General features: G+C 54.7%; 1 protein-coding gene across 7 annotated transcripts; it reads right to left on the reverse strand.

Annotated features, from left to right (window-relative positions):
• Positions 1 to 218: 218 nt before the first annotated feature.
• PCDH1 (protocadherin 1) lies at positions 219 to 23,732 on the reverse strand. 7 transcript variants are annotated; one of them, XM_066272801.1, is made up of 6 exons: positions 15,746 to 15,873; positions 14,711 to 15,573; positions 9,600 to 11,795; positions 3,662 to 3,881; positions 2,644 to 2,682; positions 1,321 to 1,458 (listed from the first exon to the last, which is right to left on the reverse strand). In XM_066272801.1, exons 1-5 carry the CDS (start codon positions 15,828 to 15,830, stop codon positions 2,657 to 2,659), a joined length of 3,390 nt encoding a protein of 1,129 aa, XP_066128898.1. In that variant the 5' UTR covers positions 15,831 to 15,873; the 3' UTR covers positions 1,321 to 1,458; positions 2,644 to 2,656. The 7 variants fall into 7 exon arrangements, with proteins under 7 accessions (XP_066128894.1, XP_066128895.1, XP_066128897.1 ...); XM_066272797.1 differs by lacking the exons at positions 2,644 to 2,682; positions 15,746 to 15,873 and adding an exon at positions 23,508 to 23,732 and having other exon boundaries at positions 219 to 1,458; XM_066272798.1 differs by lacking the exons at positions 2,644 to 2,682; positions 15,746 to 15,873 and adding an exon at positions 22,007 to 22,289 and having other exon boundaries at positions 219 to 1,458.
• Positions 23,733 to 24,354: the final 622 nt, after the last annotated feature.

A 24,354-nucleotide genomic window follows, 5' to 3' on the forward strand; every position in this document is an offset into this window, starting at 1 on the left:
CCACCCCTGTCTAGCTGTCCCCCACAGCCTCAGGGCCCCTCTGTGATGCTCATCTGGGTGTGGGGGGGGGGCCAGCCTGAGCGGGGATCTCCCCCCAGGGCACAGCGCAACAGTTCCAAAAAAATAGAGATTTGTATTTTTTAAAAAAAATTAAATAAAAGCCCAGCTCTGCTGATAGGCAAATGTTACCCCCATCCCCACCCCCACCCCACCCCCGTTGTTTCCCTGGCCTGCACCCCCATCCCACCGTGGCCTCAGGGGTATTTACAACATGGAACAATAGAGGCCTCGGGTGGTTGCACTGTGGCAGGATGTAGGGGACACAGGGCAGGTCCCCCCCCAGAGGGGTCCCCCAAGACAACACAACATCAACAAGAAAAGTTGCAAATCAGGCAGAAATAGGGACATCATTCCAAGGTCCTTATATACAGACACTGCATGACCAGCAGGGAAGGGGCCCCGATGGAATAGGCATGGGCCTGTGGCGGGCAGGCATGTCAGCCCAGAAGTGGTATGGGAAGACAAGGCCTCCCCCTCACTCCCATCCCCATCCCCACCCCACCTTTGGTAACAAAAGCCCTTCAGGGAGCCCCTGGTGGTCAGGAGTTTCCTCTGGAAGTTCCCAGGGAGAGGGGCTCCCCAGTTCAGCCCTGCTTCAGTGCTCGAATGGGGCGTCCTATCCCCGCCCTGGTCGGCCGTGTGGGAGAAACGTACTTAAAAGTGTGTGGCCCACCCCTGTTTCCACCATCTGCCCGAGCGAGGGGGTGCTCCCTGGAAGTCGAGGGATGGGAGCCTCGTCACTGTAGAAGAGCCCTCTTGGGCATCAGTTGGGAAAGCCCCATCAAGGGGAAGTGGGACTCCCTGGGGGCTGAAGAGAAGGGAGAGGACCTGGACCCTGCATGGGGGAAGGGCCAGTGTGGTCATGAAGCCAGTACCCACCCACTACTTGGGGCCCTGGCCAGGAAGTCCACACTAGAGGGGTCAGGAGTGGGGCCCTGGAATGGGCCTATCTGGGAGCTGGCCGGCGGCTGGACGAGGGGTTGACCACCGGCCAGAAGGGGGCTCACAGGTAGATCTCGCGCTTGGCCGTTTGGGCAGATGCCGGTGTGGCTGCGGGTGGGAAGTCCGAGGTCTGGGTCAGGGGGATTTCCTCCAAGGTGGCCGAGTCCTTGCAGGAATCATGGCTACTGTGGGAGAAGGCACTGTAGGAGGGCAGGAGGCGCACAGGGGCCGTTTTGGTGTTCCGGTCTTCTGGGGGGCTGGGGCTGCCGGCGCCCGCGGGCTCCTGCCCTCCTCGGTCCTGGTAAGGCACGAAGGTGGAGAGTTTGAGGGCGCTGCTCTTGGTCCGGCGGCTGGGAGATGACTGGCCAGGCATCCAGCATGTGTCAGAGTGACCAAACTCACTGCACTCCCGGGTACATGTGCCCGTCATTGCGACATCAGGCAAAGGGCGTAGGTCTGCAGAACAGAGTGAGGACAGACATCAGGTAGGGTGGCCTTGCAAAGCTGTGTTCCACAGCCTCCCACTGGCACCTAGAACAGGGGTGCACATCCCTTCCTGCCCACTCAGCTCAGAGGCACACACCCTCAAATAGACACATGCCTTCCCACCATCCACTACATGCGCGCTCTCTCTCTCTCACACACACACACAGACACACACACTGTAGCCTTAAACACACACACGCACACACTAGCCTTAAATAGACACATCCCTTCCATCCTCACCCACCCTCCAGCTCTGGTCACACCCACGAAATCTGCTCTTAGACAGGTGCACAAACACACAACTCACCCACGCAACTCAACTCACTCCAATTCAACTCACTCCATCATGTAACTCTTAGACATGCAAATGTACCATCCAGTAGGGATGAGGAAACCCCCAGCCTCATTTAAGGACTCTTGCTCTCACACACACACAAATACACCCACACACCTGCCCTCAGATAAGGGTGGACACATAAATCTACACTGGGCATCCCTATCCTCAGACAAATGGTGCATACCTTCCTTCTGAACCCCCTCAAGCCTCACCATGCTCCCAGCCATCCTGGAAGCCCACCCCACCCCAGAGCAACAAGGCCCTGCTTTATAGCCAGGGAGAGGAGACAAGCCTCTGCATGGGGAGTTCACATAGAAGCACACACGCACACAAGCACGCTCATGCAGCACCTTCCCACCTCACTCCAGTCCCCTACACCAACCACCACCCCTGGCCTTGCCCCGGCTCCCTGCCCAGAACACCCACGGGAACGGGAGTTGGCCGCCTGACATCAGCGGTAGCCAGTGTGGTTGCTGGGCAGCAGGGTCTCCACGGGAACAGCTAGGCCAGGAGCACTTCCTGTCACAGTTGCCCCTGTCCCGCCCTCGCTCAGGGATAGTACCAGGCCATGACCCCACTCAGGGACTGTGACTGACCGCCTGGGGCAGGGGCTCCCAACAGCACCCACCTGGCTTGGCCTCCAGCCAATGGACAGTGAGGAGAGGACAGCTCTATTGTTAACCCTCAAAGCGCCAAGGCTCTTAAACTCAGAGCAGAGTTAGGGAACCCACGGTGGCATGGAGCAGAGTATGGGCACTGGGTGGGTGGGGTGGGGTGCTGGGCCAAGTCCCCCAGACCCCAGAGTAGCTCCCACATACCTGGCACTCCGCCTCAGGGCCTGCTCCGACCAGCCGGCTCTGCGCGGGCACAAAAAGGACGAGACGGGCATGAGATAGAGCATGGAGGGCAGGGTGGGGGCGAGGGTACTCTGAGACCCGGGGCCTGGGAGGTTAGACAGGGCCTGGTGCCTAAGTGCTGGGGCTGGAATTTTCACCTTTTAGAGGCAGGGAGAGTAGATGGAGGGAGGGGGTGAATCCCAAGGACAGCTCCAAGCTGGGGAGTCTGTCCATCCCAAGGGGAGGCTTATTCAGTCTATCCCTCCACAGGCTGCTATGGATGCCTACACACATGCACTCACACACACACACACTCACACACACTACTCACATACATTCTGACAGCACACCCATCACACGTGTCCACACTGACCTCTGCTCCGGCCAGCACCTTCCTTCTGCCATCACCCTCCTAACCCCTCCCAGACAAGCCTCTTAGCTTCCCAGACTTCCCCACTCCCTTTCCTCAGCCAAACCTGCTCGTGTGCCTCCCCCCAGGAGATAATGATACCCTTCTCTGAGATCCTCCTATGTCCCCTCCCTTTTCTCAAGGCCCTCTGATCCTGTTATGGGACCCCTTTCACCTCAGGGTCCCCTCAAGTTTCCATCTCTACTATCTGAGCCCTCTGGTCACCATTCTTATGGGTCCAGGCCCCAGAAAGGCAGGATAATATAGTGCTAAATGCCAGGCCATTGGAGTCAGAGAAGCCTGGGTGTGAATCCCTTCCATATCTGTCACTTTCTATGCATGGTTGTGGGAAGTGACTCATCCTCTCTGAGCTTCAGTTTCCTCCACTGTAAAGTGGGCACAATAATGTTCTCAGGTCACAGAGTGGTTGTGAAGATTAAATAAACATACACCCGAAAGCACTCCACACAGTGATTACTAATAAACATACAACGAATATCCTCAATAAATGGAGGATATTTCTAAGGTCTCGTCACCACTTCTGGCTTCTGCTCACTCCTGGGGTGCCCTGACCATGCGGACGCGCCTCACCATTCTCGGGGTGCTCCATCTCTCCTATGCTGCCATCGGGCGTGGTGCGCTCATAGTGATCCTCAGGCAGCGCCAGGGGACCGAGTCGGGGCCCCGAGGATGACTTGCTGGACGGCGTCTCAGACTCCTCCAGACCACTATCATAGTAACTGTGCTGGGATGGGTCCTGCAGCTCCTGGGCCTGGCTGGTGGCTGAGAAGGTGACGCGGCGGTGAGGTAACTGCAGGGAGAGAACTTGTTACTGCTGGCCAGCCAGGCTGCCCTCTGGGGCCCACCACACCAGGCCCCAGCCTCGCCCAGCCCACTCCCAGATCTTCCTGCCCCCTCAGCAGCAACCATGAAGAGGCCCAGCCCTTAGCACAGCATAGCCCCCAGAAGGCACACCCCCATAGAGGCCTTCCCCTTAAGTCTAAGACAGCACCCAGTACAGCCAAGACCACATCCTGAAATTCCCAACACAGCATAGGCCCCAATGTTATTATAGCCCCCAGGCCACCACAATAAGCCTAATCCTGTACAACCACTTGTTAGAGCACAGCCTCCCGATACTGGCGCAGCCTCCCTTTAATTCCTGAACAGCCGACACCAGGTTAGCACAGTATCAGCCAAATCCCCTAATTCAAGCATAGCCTTTAAACACTAGCAAGCCTCCAATTTCTAGAACAGCTCCCTAAAAGCAGTACAGACTCCTAATTCCAAAACAGCTCACCAATACAACTGTCCCCTGGTTTCCAAATAGCACCCCCCAAACTCCAGCTCCTCACCTGTCTCATTGCTCTGTAACTTCCCATTGCCTCCAATCAAATGAGAAGCCAACCTCTTTCTGATCCTGTTCCTCCGCCTGGTGCAATGCTGCAGGTAGCCTCAGGACCCCTGCAGAGTCTGCTTCCACAGTTCCCCCCATCCCCTCACCCCCTTCAGTTCCCCCCAGAGAGGCCTAGGAGTGGGGAAAGGTGGGAGGGAAGATGGAAGGGAGCCAGATAACAAACCAGCACCCATTGGGGCAGGAAAGTGGAACGATGGAAAGACCCTCACCATCCAGACCAGGAAACAGTCTTGACTATAGAGGGCAGGGCCCTAGAGGACATGGGCATAGCAGAAGGGGATCAGCATCATCAGAGGTTAAGAAGGCTGGCCTCAGATAGACTCCTTCTTGGAAACAGGAAGGAGCTTCTGGGAAGGGCTGCGGGCTTGGTGGAGCCAGGATTTATCAGGGGTCCCCAAACTTTTTACACAGGGGGCCCGTTCACTGTCTCTCAGACTGTTGGAGGGCCGTACTATAAAAAAAACTATGAACAAATCCCTATGCACTCTGCACATATCTTATTTTAAAGTAAAAAAACAAAACGGGAACAAATACAATATTTAAAATAAAGAACAAGTAAATTTAAATCAACAAACTGACCAGTATTTCAATGGGAACTATGCTCCTCTCACTGACCACCAATGAAAGAGGTGCCCCTTCCAGAAGTGCAGCGGGGGCCGGATAAATGGCCTCAGGGGGCCGCATGCGGCCCGCGGGCCGTAGTTTGGGGACCCCTGATTTAGATGCTTGGACTGGGGCTGGGTGGGGGGCGTGAACTGTGACAGGCTGCTCCCAGCCAGCCCTGCCTGCCTACCATGGGTTAATGATCTCCCCAGGAACCTGGCAACCCCAGCTTGGCACTTGGCACAACCAGTCAGTCACCCAAACACCCACCTAGGACCGCCACCGGTTTTCTTGCCAACCAGAAATTAGGAATTATGTAGAATGCAGAGCCAGGGCCTCTGGAGGGCAGAGGTGGGAGCTGCCCAGGCACAGGCTCCCTCTGTCTTTCCTCTAAAACCCTCAATAGCAGGTTTTCAAGATACCCAGAAGAGGTGGTCCTGGGATTGCAGCCCCATCCTCCTGATACCACATGTAATCGCCATCCCGGTCTAGGCAGCTGGGGTGGGGGAGGCTGTCAGGACAAGGCGCTTTGGAGCTGATGGGAAGGCAGCCCAGAACTGCCTTCCTTCCCAGCTTGGCTCCCACCCCATCTTCAGGAAGAGACAACCATTCTTAGGATCCATATTGTTATCCAAAACACTGAAGGATCTGGGTGATGACAGACCAGGTCCCAAAAACTGACCTGGATGTTTTGGGGCTGAGAGGTTGTAAAGGACCATTGTTCACCTGGTGTTGGAGTGAACAAGCTCCAGAAGGAGTCTGAGGGGCGCAGGGCAGTCTGGTTGTCAGGTGCTTCCCTTGCCTGCCTTCCTCCCTGCAGAACCCGTACCTGGTCACCTAAGGCTGCAATCCTGCCTATGAGGCCCGTCACTTGGTCTCTTTTACCTACGATTCTTTTCTGTAAAATGGAGGGTTGGGTCCTACTCAACACCAAATGTTTCCTTTAATACTTCCTATTAATTTTTATTCTTATTTTACAGAGACAGAAAGAGTCAGAGAGAGGAATAGATAGGGACAGACAGACAGACAGGAACGGAGAGACTTGAGAAGCATCAACCATCAGTTTTTCATTGCGATACCTTAGTTGTTCATTGATTGCTTTCTCATATGTGCCTTGACCGTGGGGCTACAGCAGACCGAGTAACCCCTTGCTCAAGCCAGTGACCTTGGGTCCAAGCTGGTGAGCTTTGCTCAAACCAGATGAGCCCGCGCTCAAGCTGGTGACCTCAGGGTCTCTAACCTGGGTCCTTCGCATCCCAGTCCGACGCTTTCTCCACTGCACCACCGCCTGGTCAGGCTTCCTATTAAATCTTAGAAAGCCTAGATCCAAAAGCTCGCTCAAACTATAGCCTGAAGTTCTAGACACTTGCAGGATATTTCCAATTGGCTATCTCTACTGGCCCTTTAGATATGTCTGAAGCCAAGTTCTTTTCCTCCACTTAGCTTCTACACTACCCGGTCACCCAGACTCAGAAGGATGATGTCTATCTACCTGGGATCCTGGTAGCTCTCCCCTCCTTCCCCATCCCTACCCCCATATTCAATTACCCGTAGGTCTTATGTGTCTTTGCTCCCTAAATTCAGCCAAATCCATCCATCTATCACCTCCATTGCCACCATCTTGGTTTCAATCCAGCAGCTTTCGCTCTACTCCCTTTAAGTCTACCATCCATTCCAGTGGACTTTGTAAAACTCAGTTCATCCAAAACTCATAAGCTCTCCGGAACTCTCATTTCCTCTTAAGAAACTTTTTGGCAAGGCATCTGTGTTCTTCACAACCTCTAGTTCTTCTAGTCTCATCTCTCAGCCCTCTCCAATACTCGCCTCTCCAGCCAGAATACTCCCTTTCCTGCCTTCCCCCTGCCCCCAACTTGGTCATAATCACTCCAGACTCAGGAGTTGGCTCACAAGGTGAACCTCCTACCCAGTTCCTACTTATCACTGAGATTCAGATCCTCCTTCCAGGAGCCCACTCCCATGTCCTATGCAGGTCTTCCCATACTGTGCTCCTCCAAGAAAGGGAGAGGGCACTCTGGTCAAATTTGGAAAACCTAGAGTTATACAAAGTCTAACAGCTTCCCCCTTTCTTGCAGGCTTCGCAGAGCCTTTAATAGGACAATGGGATAGTGCAGCTCCTCCTACCAAAACTAACTTGATCATGAAGCCCCCCCCCCCACTTTGTCACATCATGGTTAACAGCAGACTCTGGAAATCAGATTTCCTGATGCTTTGTGCTTGAATTCTGACTTCAGCACTAACTAGTTTTCACTTCTGTAAAATGGTCATTATAATGAGTTATGTCACGAAGAGTTATGAGCATTGAATGAGCTAATTCACATAAAGTGCTTAGCATGGTACGTTGCACCTAGTAAAAACTAAAAAAAAAAAAAAAAAAAAAAAAAAGGAAGCAAGTAGTAGCAGAAGTCGCTGTGGGACAAGCTGGGAAAAGTTTTACTATGGCATTTCTCACTCGACACTTCGAGTTCTCAATTGCGTCATCGTCTCACTGGTACATCTTGCAAAAATGTGACCATTTTTCTTCGGGGTCTGGTACCATGCCGAGCACACAGTAGGCACTCAGCCTTTGTGTTTTGATGACAATGGTGCTGTGCTTTGGTTGAGTCCGAAGGTTGGGAGAAGGGATGCCATGTGGCTCCCTGCACGGTTTGGATTGGAGCCAAGTGAGGGATAATTCCTCAGACTCTGGGAAAGAAAAAGGATGAAGGAGCTAAAGGCATAGAAGGAAGAGCTGGTGGCAGCAAGGTTGGAACAAAAGAGAAAAAAAAAATGACTGGTCAGGAGTTGCTGGAGGTCACCCTGGAGATGCTAATTTGTCCGGGAGAAATGAGAGGAAACTGGATTTCGCTTCCCAGGAGCTTTCACTTTGGGGCTACCCCCGGGGCATCGGGGGAGTTTGTGGACAAATCAGAGTAGAGCTGGAGGCTGGGACCTCCTGGGAGTGTCTCAAGCCTCTTCAGTCGCCATGGAGAGAGGTTGCCTCTGGCCTCAGAGACTCAGCCAGGACCTGAGGCCCCTCACCTAGACTTTAGCCCCCTCCCCCTCAGGCACAGCTAGGGAAGACCCAAGAGAGCAAGAAGTGAGAGACGGAGAGAGAGAGAGAGGGAGAGCCAGCAACCCAGGTGGCCAGAGCAAGGAGCAGAAGGAAGGGAGGGGGCAGCTAGGATGCCTCCGCTCCAGGCAGCAGGAAGCACCCTGAAAGTGGGGATACAGAATAGCTCAATTCAAAGGACTCAAGGATTCCCTCCCCTCTCCCCGGGCCCTCCCTCCAGGCAGCCCAGGACAGTGATCTGGTGGGGACACACAGGGCAGGGCCTGCTAATTGCTGGGTGTTGACAGTGGTATTGGGATGAAGAGGCTGGGAAAGGGACTTGGGAAGATCTTGACTTGAGGGAAGGTGGCTGATATAATCAAGAGGCGCTTCTCTGCCTTCACCCGAGGCGAGCAGGCTGCACTCCACCCCAGCAGGTGCAGGTGCTCTGGTTTGAATTGTGTCAGAGGCTGCTCAATACGGACAGATTGGCAAGGTGAAATCTCAGCCAGTGGTGAAAGGGCAGGACTTGGATGCATGCCCACCTGCCCTTTCTTGGTGAACGGCGTCATTCCTAGGAGAAAGGCCTCACAAACAGGGGGGAAGGGGACATGTTGAAGGCTACTTGGCAGGTCACTTTCCCCAGGACATGGACATGGGGTAAACAGGAAGATAGTACATTAAGATAGGGTTGGAGCTAGAGGGGCAGGTCGAGGATGTGGGAAGGGGCAGGAAGAAAGGATGGGAAAACTGGGCTAGGACCTAAGGACAAAGGGCCATTTCCAGTCTCTCTCACTCCTTTTCTCAGTTCCAGGAAAATAAGAAACCAAAACTCCAAAAATAGAGAACTTTATTGTTAAAGATAAGTGTTTGGGACTGGGGCCCGGAAACTGGGGCCCAGCCCCAGGAACCTGGCGTGGAGAAGAGGGTGGCACACAGTACACGTAGAAGGCACAAGTGGGGAGGCCCCCTCCCTGACAGAGTCCCACCCAGTTACCCATCAGGACCCAGGACTCCCATTTCCCTCCAGAGAAGCACCATGGCTGGTCTCAGATGGAGACTCAGGTTTAGAGGAGACTTCTTCATTTCCCTCCCCCTTCTGCCTCGAAATCCTTCTGTTCACCTGCCCACCAGCCCTCACCTGCAAGACCCAGCTGCTGGTCTAGTGTCCTGGGATTTGACAAGTCACAGGCCTTTCCCGGGGGTGGGGGGAGCAGGAGATCACACCCTCCCTGTTTTTACTCCACCTGACTCTCTATGCCTGGGTGAGGCAACCAGGACCCCAGCCTCCCCAGATCTCTGGTCCCACCTCCCACTGCTGGCTTGGACTGGCCCTCACATGGGCTGGTGAGCACACAGGCCTGACACACCTGCTGTCACTCCCACACCTCAGTCCAGATGGCCCCATGGTAGGGGTGGGACGGGGGCCGGGGTGTACTGAGCCGCAAGGGCTGGCCTACCTGCTTGCTGGGGTATTTGGGGGGATTGGTGCGGTAGCTGTAGTCGGAGTACTGCTCAGAGCCCGTGGACGTGGTGTCCCCGGTGCCCACGAATGTGTTTGCAGGCGGCAGGTCCTGTACCACCTGGTGCTTCTTGGAGGCTGAGGGTGACTGGGGCTGCAGCTGGATGGAAGGCAGTGGGGAGTTAGAGCGGTAGTGGCGGCCCAAGTCAGGGCTGCCTGGCGGGTAGTTGAGGGGCAGGTGGATGCGGGGGCTGTCCCCAGGGGCATCGCTCATCAGGTTGAACTTGAGGGACTTCTGCAGCCCTGCCTCATCCTCGTCCTCCACCGGCTTCACAGGCTTCGGGGACTTGCTCTTCTTGCCTTTGCTTTTGTTTCCCTTGGAGGCTTTGCTGCTGGGCTTGGGAGCATACAGGTCCTTGGTCTCCTTCTTACCAGCCTGGTAGCCACTCTTGGCCTCCCGCTGCCTGCAGTAGCGTACAAGCACTGCCAGGGCAATGAGCAAGGCCACGGCCACAACACCAGCCACCACACCAAAGAGGATGTTGCCGCGCTGCTTGGAGCGCTCATATTCTGGATCCCCAGCAATGTCGATGTCCAGAGGAGTATCCAGGCTGTGGCCCAACAGGTTCTCCAGCAGTGTGCGGTTGGTCAGGGTCTCATTGACATACAGGTGGACCAGGGCTGTGGAATAGCGTGGGGGCTTGCCGCGGTCACTGACCTTCACCACTAGACGGTGCAGCCCGTGGTGGCGCCGCTCAATCTCCTTTTCCAGGGTGATGGCACCTGTATGTGACCCAATCTGAAAGAGTCCATAAGGGTTGCCACCAGCAATGCTATAGGTCAGCTCAGCATTGATACCAGAGTCAATGTCCTCAGCTGTCACCTGGCTGACTGTCTCACCAAGACGCGTCTGGGGGGTCAGCAGCCGGTGGGAAGTGTTGGAAGGGGCGGTGATAAAGGGCGCATTGTCGTTCTCGTCCAGCACATTGATAGTGACGCCAACATAAGCTGAGCGAGGTGGGACGCCACCATCCACCGCCTTCAGCTGGAAGGTGTAGGTGCTTTGCTGCTCCCGATCGAAGCTCAGGCTGGAGAGGATGGTGCCTGTGCCATTCTGAATAACAAAGTCACCGTTGTCCTGCTCCACTGTGAGCTGTACCCGGGCATTCTCCCCTTTGTCCCCATCAATGACAGTCACCATGCCCACTGGACTCAGTGCTGGCATGTTCTCCATCACTGAGAAGTTGTAGCCACTCAGCATAAACTTGGGGTCATTGTCATTGCAGTCCAGCACATTGATGAGGACAGTGGCTGTGCCTTGGAGGCTGGGGCTGCCCCGGTCAGCTGCCACCACCTTCAACTCATAGTTTTCCCGCTGTTCCCTATCAAGGGAGGTCTCTACCCGGATCTCTCCAGTCTCAGGTGAAATGGTGAAGAGGCCCTTGGCAGCTGGCTCAGGCTCCAGCGAGTACACCAGCTCAGCATTGGAGCCCGAGTCGGCGTCACTGGCAGTGACCTCGGCCACTACTTCATCCGGCTTGTTGTTTTCTAGGAGGCTGACCTCAGTGATGCTCTGGGTGAAGACAGGTGCATTGTCGTTAATGTCTACCACTTGCACCTTGAGGGAGTTGGTGCTGGAGAGTGGGGGGTTGCCAGAGTCCACGGCCACAATCTCAATGGTGTAGTCTTTGACCTTCTCGTAGTCAAGTGGGGTGGTGGTCTGCAGGAAGTACTTCTTCTTGCTGTCACTTCCCGTCTCACTGGCCTGGCGTAGCTGGAAGGGCACGTCACCTGCTACCACACAAGTGACAACTGCATTCTCTCCTTCATCCCGGTCAGATACCTGCACCAGGGCCACAGCTGTCTCCTCTGCCACATCCTCTGAGATGTTAGCCATCCCATCTTGATGGGTCACCAGCCCTATGCCCCGGATCTCAATGGTGGGGGCATTGTCGTTCATGTCCTTCACAGTCACCACCACCTGGGCACGGGCACTCTTGGGGTTGGTGCCTCTGTCCTTGGCAAGCACTGAGAAGCGCAGGGTACTTAGGTCCTCACGGTCCACGGGGCCCTGCACAGTGATAAGTCCAGTGTTCCTGTCCAGTCGCAGAAGACGCCTCACAATTTCGGGTGCCTGGTGGAACATGTAGTCGATCTCTGCATTGGCACCTTGGTCTGAGTCATTGGCCTTCACCTATAGAGCAGTGGCGAAAAGCAAGAAAGAGGGACAGATTAGTCTGGAACAGCAAATTAAGGGATGCATTGCCGCTTTTTCAACAGACACAACCGATCCAACACGGATCCCTTTCCAAAAGCAACACATGTACTGCCCCTTTCCCAATCCCAACACCCTGGCACACATTCCTGATCTAGTTCCCTAACGAGCACAGGTGCAGTCTGCAACTCTTCAACTGTGTTACAAGTAACGACCAGAGACGGGAGAGGGCAGAGTTAAATTCTACTTATCATTCCCGCACTAACTGCCCAAGTATGGGAATGAGGATCCAGTTGCCCAACTAGTACAGCCCTTCCACTTGGTTAAACTGACCTTCAAGCCTCCTGAAGAGTGGAAAGGTGTGAGCAGTAGAGACGGTATGTATGCATGACATATGTGAGTACACATGCATGCACATACACGTGCAATCATGTGATTGTGATCATGGGAGGAAGTCTATGTGTTTGTGCACGTGTGTGGTTGCACATGCGTGGAGCCCCACATGTCCACCTGGAAGACACAGGTGAGGGGATTTCTTTTAAAAGCAGCCAGGTAGGGATATGGGTCAGAGGGAGCTGGCCAGGCCACTGTTCTGTCAAACCGGGAAAACCTGTTTCAGCAGCTTCTTCCCCTCCCACTGGGCTGGTACTGGCCAGGCACCAACTTGAGGAATCCAGCAGAGCCTGCAGCCAGGAGGGAGGGGTTGGTGCAGGCCACAGAGCCTGCTGGCAGCAGGCTGGGCTCCCAGCATCAAACAATGAACTGTCTGTCCCTTTGCATTGGGCACACCCTCCCACACCAACAGATGCACATGGGGGGGGGGGCCGACAACTGGAACCAGGTAGAAATGGCCATGAGGTAGGTACTAAACAGTGTGATGACAGGTGGGGTGGGGGGTGAAGGGGACAGGCATAATTTGGCAGAGCTTTGGGGAGCAGAGTAGAAGGGTCCTAGATTCAAATCCCAGCTCTACCACTCCCAACTATGTGTCCTTGGGCCAATTATTTAATCTCCCTAAGCCTCAGCCTACAAATGTATAAAATGGGGTTACAATAGAACCTGTTTCATGAGGTTGTAGTAAAAATTAAATGGAATAATACGTGTAAGTGCCTAACATTGCCTGGCAAGTGCTCCCTATATAACACTGATCCTTCTTTTAGTCCAACCATCCATCCTCCTATCTGTCCATCTCTGAAAATCAGTGTTAACACAGTGCTGGGCACCGCACCTAATGGGCCCTCAAGCCACTATTCGTCTCCTCTCCTTCCTGCCAGGACTTTTTGACAGCAGGGTTTCCCAGCTACCCTGGTCTCTGCTCACCTCTGTAAGCCAAACTCTCACCCTGCTGAAAGCCAAACTTCCTCCTCACTGCTCAATCCACCCCCCATAGATCTATCTGTCAACGTTTTCATTATGATTCCCACTGTCTTCCTGTCTCTACACTGGTCACCCTGCTTCTTAGCTGCCTCTCATGGCATTTTACCTCCCTTTGTCTGTCTAGGGCTCAACTTCTGTCTGTTTCCCTTCCATGCTTGCTCAGTTCTTTCTGCCTCTTTCCCACTGCTGGTTCTCTCCCCCCCCCCTCTGCTGCCCTGCCCTGTCCGCTCCAGTCTTGTCTCTGCCCCACTCTCCTGCTTTACCCATTGGCAGGAGTGCTAGCAGCCACACACACACAAGCTCTGAAACCAGACCCCTGGCATGGTTAAGGTGGGATCTGAACACATAGGCTGGATGGTATCAGGCAAGTTTCCCAATCACTTTGGGCTCAGTTTCCCATCTGTGTAATGGGGATAATGTCTACCTTGTACCATGAGGATTAAATGATAAAATACACATAATGTATTTAGAGCAGTCCTGGCACCTACACTATTATTATTCATTATTCCCAACTGTTTGTCTCTCTTCTTTTGCATTTCTCTCTTTTACAGGTTACAGTCCACCAGCCTCTTAAAAAAAAAAAAAAAAGGTTGAAACTCCTCCCCATGTCCCACTTCAGTTTGAAGACACAGTATGAAGGATTTCCTAGGACGGGTAACGGTGTCCAGGCAGGCTTAGCTCTCTTCGGCTCCCTCACATCAAAGACAGACAGCTTCAGCCCATGGGGAAGGAGAAAAGAGCCAGGACTGGCGGGAAGCCAGGGCGGAGATGACAGTAGGAGATACACCCACCTGTCTGCAGGGACGCTTGCTCTGCTCCCTCCCAGGCCCTGGTCTTACCAAGCTGCCCAGCCCCTGGGGCAGTTCCCATGGACAGGGGCGCTGAGAACTTCAGCAGAGGCAACCAACCCCCCCCACTGTGCCAAGCACCCCACACCCAAAGGCACCCCGTGCCTAGTGGAGGAAACCGGTATACAAACATCTGAGTAGTATTCTAGAACTCTGAGGACGCTGGCTAAAATGATCTCATCCGACTTCGTCGAGGAAGGGGGCAAAGTAAGCTCCGTCTCCAGCTTCAGGAAAAGTCTCATCGGCTTAAGGGCTCCTGGTTGGGCAGATACTCTCTAGTCTGGAAAGATTCTACTTGGACAAAAGGTGATTCCCTTGTTCCGGCTCAGCTCATGTGGCTGTGGGGGGGGGGGGGGAGATCGATTGACTTGGGAGGAGGTTTTACTTCTCAGAGATATATCCCAACTTGATTCTGCCTTGGGGATAGGGGATTACCAGCCACATGCTATGTCACTGTCACTGAAGTAGCTTGATAGAGGCAAGTAGTATCACCTGATAGGGTGGGTTGGGGCTTTGGGAAGGTCTCACCCAGCTGGGGCTAGGGACAAGAGGTCTCCCTGCAGTATCCTGTGATTTTCCCCCTACGTGAAGGGAATTCTCACCAGCTTAGGGTGAGGTCCCATTTCTAAAGGTGAGTCACCTAGACAATGAGGTGGAGGGGACTCTCACCTGGATGACCGAGTGGCCTATTGGGCTATTCTCAGACAGCTCAGCTTCATAGGAGGGTCGCTCGAATTTTGGGGCGTTGTCATTGGTGTCGAGCACAGTGACGCGCAGCAGGGCACTGCTGGCACGTGGGGGGCTGCCACCGTCCTGCACCTTGATGGTGAGGTCATAGGAGTCCCAGCGCTCCCGGTCCAGGTTGCCCATCACGATGAGCTGTGGCTGTTTCCCATCCTGATCCTCTGCCACCTGCAGCCCAAACAGCTCCTGGGCCTCAGGCCCAGCCTGTAGCTCATAGGATGCCACACCATTGGGGCCAGCATCACGGTCTGAAGCCACTGGGATAGGGAAGAGTGAGCCGATGTTGGTGTTCTCAGGGATGGGCAGCGTGATGACCGGTGAGGCAAAGTTGGGTGTGTTGTCATTGATGTCCTGTACCACTATCTGGCCCTCGAGCAGCCGGGGACTGCCATTCTGCGCAAGGTCTGTAATAGACACCTCAAACTCCAGGATGCAGGGCTCACCAGGGAGCTGGTTTTGGCATTCACGGAGTCCCTCACGGTCAATAGAGGTCTCAGTGGTGAAGATGTCACCTGTCTTGCCATCCACTCGCAGGTATGGGGCGCCCACCTCTAGTTTGTACAGGTGGCCCGCATCTGGAAAACCATAGTCAGCTGCGAGGCTCCCAATGAGGGTGTTGGGTGGTTGTTCCTCCGGCACCTTGTACATGACCTGTATGGCATGGCCTGGGGATGGAGCCAGCAGCAGTAGCAGTACCAGTAGTAAGGGGAGCAGCAGCAACCGTTGCTCCCCCGGGCCTGGGCTGCGCCTCAGGGGCCCCATCCTGGCAGGCTCCAGAATCAGGAAGGCTGCAGGGGGAAGAGGAAAAACAGGAGGTCAGTTAGTAGGAGGAATCTGGCCCTGAGGGCTGCCCAGAGCCAGCCCTCCACTCTCCCCTCTCCCCTCCACACTACTCTTCTAAGAGGAGAGCTCAGTCCAGCACAGAAGCCTGACTGCAGACCCAAGAACCCCGAGTCTCACCCACAGCTGGGCGTAGCAGTGGTGTCTGCCCCAGCTGGAGGAGCCGGTGAGGGACCTGGAACAGGTCTGGTGCAGTCCCGCCCATGGAACGCCCTGACCCACCTGACACTCCCTCCTTCCCGCCCTGCTCTCTACTCAGTGCTTTGCCCAACACCTCCTTCTCACCAGCATCCTGCCTTAGTCACTCGTGGTAATTACCCTGATACTGAGATAGAGACAGCTAGTGGAAGGGTGAGGCCTCGAACACCCCCCCCCCCCAACACACATGGTAGAAAAGAGACACAGGTAGCCTTTCCACGCCCCAGACCCTGGCTCATTACTGACCACACGGAGGGCCACTCAGCACTCAGACTCAGATTGGTTGGAAGGGATGATGTCTTGTTTCTCTCTTCTGAGATGCCAAGTCAGTGTAGTGTATGAGGTACGATATCTCAAATCCTTGTCTGAAAAAAATCATCCATAGTGCCCAATGTCCCTCAATGCCCATGAAGGGCCAGCTTGAACTAGGTACCAATTAAGGCCTGAAAACGGTTCGAGTTGAAGAGCAGGTGTCAGCCCTCCACAAACACACGTGCCCCTGAGCACATGTGCATGCATACACATACAGTTCCTAGGGCTCCTCCCCATTCCTTCTGCCTTCCACTGGGGGGTAGGGGCGGACACCAGCAGGTGTGGGGAAGATAGTGAAGGTCAGGATTGGGGTCAGGACTGTGGTCAGGACTAACCAGCCTTGGAATTGTAACTGGGTGCTGCTCTGACCTGTCCTTTGCAACAGGGAGCCCAGCAAGTCTAACTGGGACAGAGGTGCCAATGACACCACCAGCCTTTCCCTGACCACACCCCCTCCCCTTCTCAGAGTCTCTCAATATGAACATTTGGTTCTGTTTGATCTCTATCCCCCCCAGACATCTGGCCCCCATTTCATACCTGGCTCCTCCCTACCTTAAGGGTCAGGTCTCATCTTTCCCTGCCCACTCCCACATCCTTCCAATCAGTTCTGAATGCCCTAGCCAACCACAAGCTGAACCCCAACACAATGACTCACTCTTTGGCCCATCTCCCACTAGCTTTGAGGCTGTGCATTTGCAGACCCCAGCCAGACCTGCTAGCTTCTGTCTCAGTCTTGACCCCCTCTTCTTCTCCAACAAAACCATGGCCAGCCCCTCTGTTAAAACCCGAAGTCTTTGGCCTAGCACTTCAGCAAAAGGCTCACGTTCAATCTCTGTTCCCCATCTTCCCATGTATACCCAGAATACCTGCCGCACACCTGGAAATCCCACCCCAGGCTCCATGACAGACCACACCTACCCCACTGAAGGCAGGCTTTGGTGCCCCAGGAATCTTTTCCAGGCCTCTCCAGCCCACGGTGACCTCTCCTTCCTCCAGCTCACAGCCGCTTATTGTCTGCCCCAATCCCTCAGCAATGAATCACTCTGCCTGGGACACCACCCGCCCATGCTCTTCAGCCCCAGTACTATGCACCTATTCCTGTGTCCTCTGCCTCTCCAGGCTCCAGGCAAACACTACACATCCTCAAGGAAGAGACGAGGTTCCCTACACTCATGCCCCAACCCCCACCCATGATCCTTCACAAAGCTGGGCACACTGTAGGTGCTCACTCATACAGTCAATGAACATTTATTCGGCACTTACAATGTGCCAAGCTTCGTCCTGCACACTGGGACACAGCGGCGAACAGGACAGATGCAGTCTGCTATTGTGAAGCTGACAACGGTTCTTAACTCAATGACTATTTATCAGTTTTGTATGATTGTACCCATCTGGCACATGTACAACAGCAGGGTGGAACAGCAGGGACTATGACATTAGATAGTCTGGGACTAACCCCAGCTACCCACTTCCTGGCTGCATAAGCTTGAGCAAATGATATACAGCCTCAGTTTCCTAATCTGTAAAATGGGGATCATACTACCTTCTTCCTAAGGAGTTTGAAATCATACGAGCTAAATGCTAAGCACACAGTGAGTACTCAGCAAATGCTTCTCAACATACAATTGTAGTTACGGAGTTGTTTGGGAAATAATCTGCGAATTGTCTTTCTTCCAAGACTGAGCAGAGAGCAGGAGAGCCTCTGCTTTGTTTACTCCTAGATTCTCAAGACCCAACCCCGGACTTGGCATACGGTAAGCACTCAACAAGGGCTCCTATGGCTGATTATCTTAGGTCCCAGGCTTAACCTATCCTGGCACTTTTGGCGTGGCCCTTGCTTGTTTTCCTGCCCAGTTCTCCTGAGAACCAGCTGGGGTTAAATTTAATCTTTCTCTGTTTAGGTTCATAGTAGACTCAGGAAATGCTCGCTGAACATGTAGATTCCTTACACAAGTCAAACACTTCACTTCCTCTTCATAGCCCGCCCAAAGCACAGCCCCTCCCTGGTCACTTCTCAGAATGTGCTTAAAGTAGACTGTCTCATCAGATTAGTAAATGTTTGTTCCCGGCTGCAGTCTCAATCTCTTTAAAAGAGGGAAGAATTTATCTGATGGTCCACTTGGATTCACTCTCTAGACATTTCCCCTCTACCTTCATTGACCAGGCACAGGCTTATCTTACCATCATGCCCCAACCCCTACACACATGTCTCCAAAGAACTCCCTTCCCTCTGGGTGCCTTATTCTGCCCTTCCCCACATCACGCATCACTGTAAGCACCAGTTCCGTGAATAAGTCTTGGCAGGGTGGGGGTTACAAGGGAATCACCCTAAACCTGACAACCAGGATAAATAAGGCAGTTGTGTGCTTGCCTCCACTCTCTCTCTTCAGATCAAGGATTCTTAAGCTTTTTAGGTCACATCCTCCCCCTTTATAAATTTTATGAAACTATAGTTCAGATTTTTCCAAGAAAAATGATCACAAATTTTGGCTACAAATTCAAAGGCCCATGGTCTGGCAGAGTTAGAGTGACTTTGATTTGTAGCTGGGGCTTCTTTCCCTCCATCAGGGTCACAACCTGGGGCTGTAACCCCTCAGGCCTCCAGACAGCACAAACACATATTTCTGATGCCTTTCCCCAATTCTCTCTCTCTCTCTTTCTCTCTCTCACTCACTCTTAAAGAGATCCCTTACCTCCAGCCAGCACAGGAGCCAGGAAAGGACTGTGGTATCCAACTTTTGAGTTGGAAAGAAAACAACAAAGGAATATCCAACAAAGGAATATGGGGGAGGGGATTTCCTGAAAGGTAAGAAGACTCTGGGGGGAAACGGGGTTAAGGGAGGGTGCACAAAGTAGGGGTAAGAGTTGAAGAGGGTTTAGGCGGATAAAGCACCTGGAGTTTCTTTAAAATGAGGATTTTCAGGCCCCACCCTTAGGAATTCTGATTCCAGGGAAAGGACCTGGAGAAGTCTCAGGCAGCAGGAAGTAATGGCCCTGAACTTCTGAGAACAACTTTGAGATACACTAAATCCTAGGAGTCGAGAAAGAAGTACAAACCCTATCATCATTACTTTTACCATCATCTTTGCAGTCATCACCAGGTCCCTGAGATTTTACTACATTTACATATATTATTTTATCTAATCCTCCCAACCCTCTGAAGTGAGTAGTATTTATTATTATACAGGTTTCCACAGTACAGATGATAAAAATTGTGGCTCAAAAAGAATAATTACTTGTCTTAGATCACAGAAGTAATAAGAGGAAGTCAGGGTTTGAGAAAGAAGACTGCCTTTTCCCATGCCGGAGTCTGGAGGAAAGGCTGGATGGGGGAGAAGTATTCAACAGAAACCACGCATGGAGGCTATAATATGATGTTAGCCATGTACCCCCCAACACACACACACACACACACACACACACACACACACACGTCCCTGAGCTGCCAAACCTGCCAGGCAGAGGGAAACAAAGAGAAGGCTAGGGTTCAAGGACTGAAGGACTCCCAGTCTCCCAGGCTGCTTCAGAGACCAGAAGAACACAGGGAGAATCAGAGCTGCCTGGAACAGCAGTGAGGCAGCCCTTCCTCACCCCTACTCCCACCATCCCTGAACTTTGTCCCAGCGGTTAGTTATTGGGAGTCATTAGTCCTGGATGGCAGCCTTTGAAGTGGTTACTGCCTTATCTGCCCTTCCCCAAGCATTGGCTGCCTTCCTGGCCAGGCTACCCCCACCTCTGCCCAGTTACATGGGCACCCAGGACCCTGAGAAGCCAGAGCCTCAGCAGGGACACTGACTCATCCTTCTCAGACCTAAAGCACAGTGAGGTGTGAGGGGGCAGAGTCCAGGAAAGGCCAAGGAAAAACACCATCTGTGTCAATATTTGGGGAGAGAGGAGAGCAGTGGTGAGGGATCACCTAGAACCTTCATTTTCAACCCACTTCGGGGACTGGGGTCCACTCCTTTCCAATGTTGTGGCCACAGATACACTAAATCCTAGGAGTCAGCTATCAATATCCCAGTGACCAGGTCAGTCCCAGACCCCCAGACCTCACCTCTGCACTGTTACACAACAGGCACCCACACCAAGCACAAAACACCAAGAGATAAAGTGAATGTCTGTGAAAGGAAGGCAAGCAAGCAGGACTGTGTGGGGTGGAGTTGTTCAGGACCTCCCACAGTGAGCAAGTGCCAACCCTTAGCTCCTCTCTCCCTTCTCTCCCACAACCCTCTATTAGTCTTTGCAGGGCTTCCAGACACCTGCACTCTTCAATCAGATTGTCAGGGTTCAAACCCTTGCTCCACCACTTCCTAGCTGTGTGACCTTGGCCAAGTGACTACACCTTTCTGAACCTATTTCCATGCTATGAAATGGAAATAAATCCTGCCTCTTGAAGTTATTTGGGAGGATTAAATGAATGCATCAAGGTCTGTTACATTGTATAGGATATATAAATAAATAAACACACACCTCTCTTTATCACTGACTAGAGCATTTTATTCCCAGCATCAGGCACACAGTAGGTGCTCACTGGTTCAAAGACAAATCAGTCTCCTGCCAGCTGGGAAGACCTATGAAGGCAATGATGGTCTGTACCTTACTACTGTACTGCATCCTCACCACCCACCATGGGCCTTGGCAGACAGGTGCTCAGTACATTGTTGAATCTCTCCCTGCAGCACCAACAATCCTTGCTCAACACAGGGCAGCCCTCACCCTGTCTGTATTAGAGGGGCCTCCTCCATCTCCTCTCCCGCTCATCCTTGATTCCCACCCAGCCACACACCCCACCCTTGCAGGTCCTCCCCTAGCCCTTCCATCCCACTTTTCCCAGCAGTTAGCTCACTCTCAGGGTCTAGCCCAGCTCCCCCGAAGAAACAGCCATAGCAGCAGGTCCTCTGCCAGGAGGACAGCAGACCAGCATGATACCCCTTTCCAGCTGATCCCTTTCAGAACTGAGGATTGGGTGGTGCAGGGAAGCAGGGAAACCAGACCTGCTCCCCTACCACACTGGCCCCCGCCGCCGTCTCTGGAGGTTCTTCTTATCCCTCCCCCCTCAATTTCACCCCTTGCCTTGGTCTAGTTGTAATTACAATTTTCAATCTTTCGAGACCCCTACGTCAAGAAAGTAACACTCTGCCCCTCCCCAGACAAACACCCAGACCTCTGGGCTGTCACAAAAACCTCCTGGGTGCCCTCTTTCCTGGCAGAAAAGGGCCCAGAGCAGGTAATGGAAGGCTCCCTGCGTCTTCCAGCACGACGTCCCGGGCTCTGCCGGCCAGGGCAGCCCCTGGCTACAGCGCGGTGGTAAGCGGGCGCTCCCCGCATACACCCAGAGAGCGGGGCATCTCCTCCCAGAGAACACAGGAATGTTGAGGGTGGGGGATGAGGGGGTGATGGCGACAGTTAATCCACCACCATCCTCGAGCTCAGGCGGTTCCAGGAGAGGCGGGGGCGCCGCGGGATGAGCACGCGCCTCGGCCTGTGGGCCCCTGGCGCCCCCAGCCCCAAGGGCAGCTGCGGGGAATCTCTACCCCTCCCCCGCATCTCTGGCCTCTTTTGAGGGTCTCCCGCAAGCCCGCGTGGGCTGGAGCCACGCAGCGGGCGCCAGGAGGGGGCGGGGAGGGATCCGGCGCCGGAATCACAAAGCGGCGAGCCAGGCCTGGCGGGGACATTCTCATAAATTCGACCATCTCGCGGCCAGCGGAAAAAGGGGTCTTTGCCCCGCGCTCAATCCTCAAAGACCTCAAAGCCGACCCGAGTATTTCCTGCTAGACGGAACAGTTGCCAACCACCGCTGGGGAAATTGAGGCCAGAAGTCTGGGCTACCGAGGATAGTCGGGGGAAGGGGTGCCAGTTCATCTCACCTACCACTTTTGCTCCTGCGCGTGCTGCGATCTCCCTTCTGGCCCCAGGGCCTTGCCAGCGCTCAAGACTCTGGCCTGCAGCCGAGAACCCGCGGAGGGGGTGCCCAGGTGTGAGAGGGGAACAGGTGTGCTGGGGACCCAGGTGGCTCGGCGAACACAGCTTAAAGGTCCGAGAGGATCACAAACGCCGCCCCAGGCTTGCACCCTCTGCAAAGGGACCTAGGGCCCTGGAGCCCCGGGGAGGCTGGATGGCGCGGCCAGCCTGGTCCAGCTGGTTCCGGGAATACACAGCCGGCCCAGCCTCGAAGTGGGGGTGGGGGAGGCGCCGGCGGGGAAGCCGGTCCGCAGGTCCCCAGGTTCTCTCTGTGCGGATATTTACACTAACAATGTGATTAAGGTGAAGGGGCGCTAGGGGCTCGCCAGGCAGCCCGGCTACGCCAGAGGGAATCTGGCCTCCGAGGGAGTGTGTATATACTGCGAGGTGTAATGTGACACTCTTGTTGTAAGGTGTGTTAGACAACCACTGTTAGGAGATAGCTGAAGCAATAGATTTTATGTTTGTGATCGTGAGGCACTGCTGCAGGTGCCACTTGCTGTGTTAGGGTGTGTGCCCTCACCGCGTGTGCTGAGACACTGGGTTGTGTGTTTATGTGGTTGTAGTCCAGGGATGAAAGTCGACTTGTGATGTGTACCTATGTTCTGGCCAAGAAGTAGGTAACATAATTTGATTTAGGGTGTATTTCTCAAAAGAATATATGTGTGAGGCTAGGTTTTAAGTGTTCATCTGGCGAACTGTGGCCCTGACACTCCTACATGAGGGCACAAGATTGTGATGTGTCCGAATGTCACACTGGTTGTGTGTCCCTGCCGCTGAACATGCAGGCGTTGAAGCGGGTTCTGAGCTAGTGAGGGTGCCCCAGTGGGCGCTGGTGTGCCGAAGGTATGTCTGTGTGCACATATGAACGGATGTGTGTATGCGTGTACGTATGTCTGTGGTCTGGTCCTCAGGGTGCCCGCGGGGATCTGGAAGCGCCTGAGCGAGCAAAGCTGGTCACCCAACAAGTGTGTGTGTGTGTGTGTGTGTGTGTGCGCGCGCGCGCGCGCGCGCGTTGTGAATGAGGGGGTTTGCTGTTTCGTCTTCGGGGACCCCCCCCAAAAACTGGGTGCTGTGCGCTTCCCCAAAAACCATCTCCATCCCGCAAGCTCCTACAGTCTCCTTATCCTGGCGGCTTCAAGCGAGCATGGGTGCGGGACGCCAAACCTGGGGTCCGATTCAGCACTCCCGCTCCTCTCTCTGCTTCTCGCCGCGGACCTTGGAGGCCGGGGTGCCCCGGCCACAATCTCTACTCCGACCTTCCAGCATCTCCCACCTCTGCCCCAGCGCTCTGAGCACTAACGGGGCCCCCTTGGCCTCGTACGGATGAGCGCCCCTCCCGCAGCTCCCTCCGGCCATGGCCGCTCCCGGCCGGGAGCCGCCGCCGCCTCCACCGCCGCCGGATCCTTACCCGCCTCGGGGCAGCGCCGGCCGCCGGCCTTGCAGTCCATGAGCCACTAAGAGCCCTGGCCCGGGCTGCGGCTCGGCACGGCTCGGGCTGGCGCTGCGATTCAGGCTCCGGCTCCAGCTGGCTATGGGCGCAGCAGCCCCGGCGGCTCCGCGTCCGCGCCGCGCTCCCGCTCCCCGAGTGTGTGAGGCGGCGGCGGCGGCGGCGGCGGCAGCGGCGGCGGCAGCGGCGGCGGAGCCAGCAGCTAGCAGAGCGCACAGCCCGTCCCGCCCCCTCCCTCCTCCTCCCTCCTGGCCCGCCTGCCCGCCTCCCGCCCGCCTCCCCGCCCCCCACAACCCCGGCCGGGAGGTGGAGCTCCGGACCGTTCTGGTCCCACTGGGAGGGGACCCCGAGCACTGCTCCCCAAAGCCCGGAGCCCCATTTGCTATCTCTCCACTACTCGGGGCCCGGATACACAGGCCGTCCCCCTTCCTGGCTCTTCACTTTACACTTAGACCACCCGAACCCCCATCTGGGACCCCTCCTGAATTCCCTTCCTAACCTCACTCAAACACCTGTCCCTACCCTGATTCCCCCACCTCCCGGAAGTCGAGGCAGGGGAAGTGTCTTCCCCAGGGCCTTCTTCTATGGGCATCTCTGCTCCTCCAGATCCATTCTTTTCCCGCCAGGACCCCCAGATCACCCCGTGTGGCCCTCCCTTCCCACTGCGCTCCGGGAAAAACCACCCCTCCCCCTCTGGCCGAAGCCGCAGAGCGGTCAGCCTCGGTGGCCGCAGCAAACCGTGGAGGTGGGGCTTATGGAGGGGACCATTGGAGGTGGAGGGTAATGGGACCCGGAGCCTCCTGTAGAA

Source organism: Saccopteryx bilineata, chromosome 4, assembly GCF_036850765.1.
Source record: "Saccopteryx bilineata isolate mSacBil1 chromosome 4, mSacBil1_pri_phased_curated, whole genome shotgun sequence".
NCBI lineage: Eukaryota > Metazoa > Chordata > Mammalia > Chiroptera > Emballonuridae > Saccopteryx > Saccopteryx bilineata.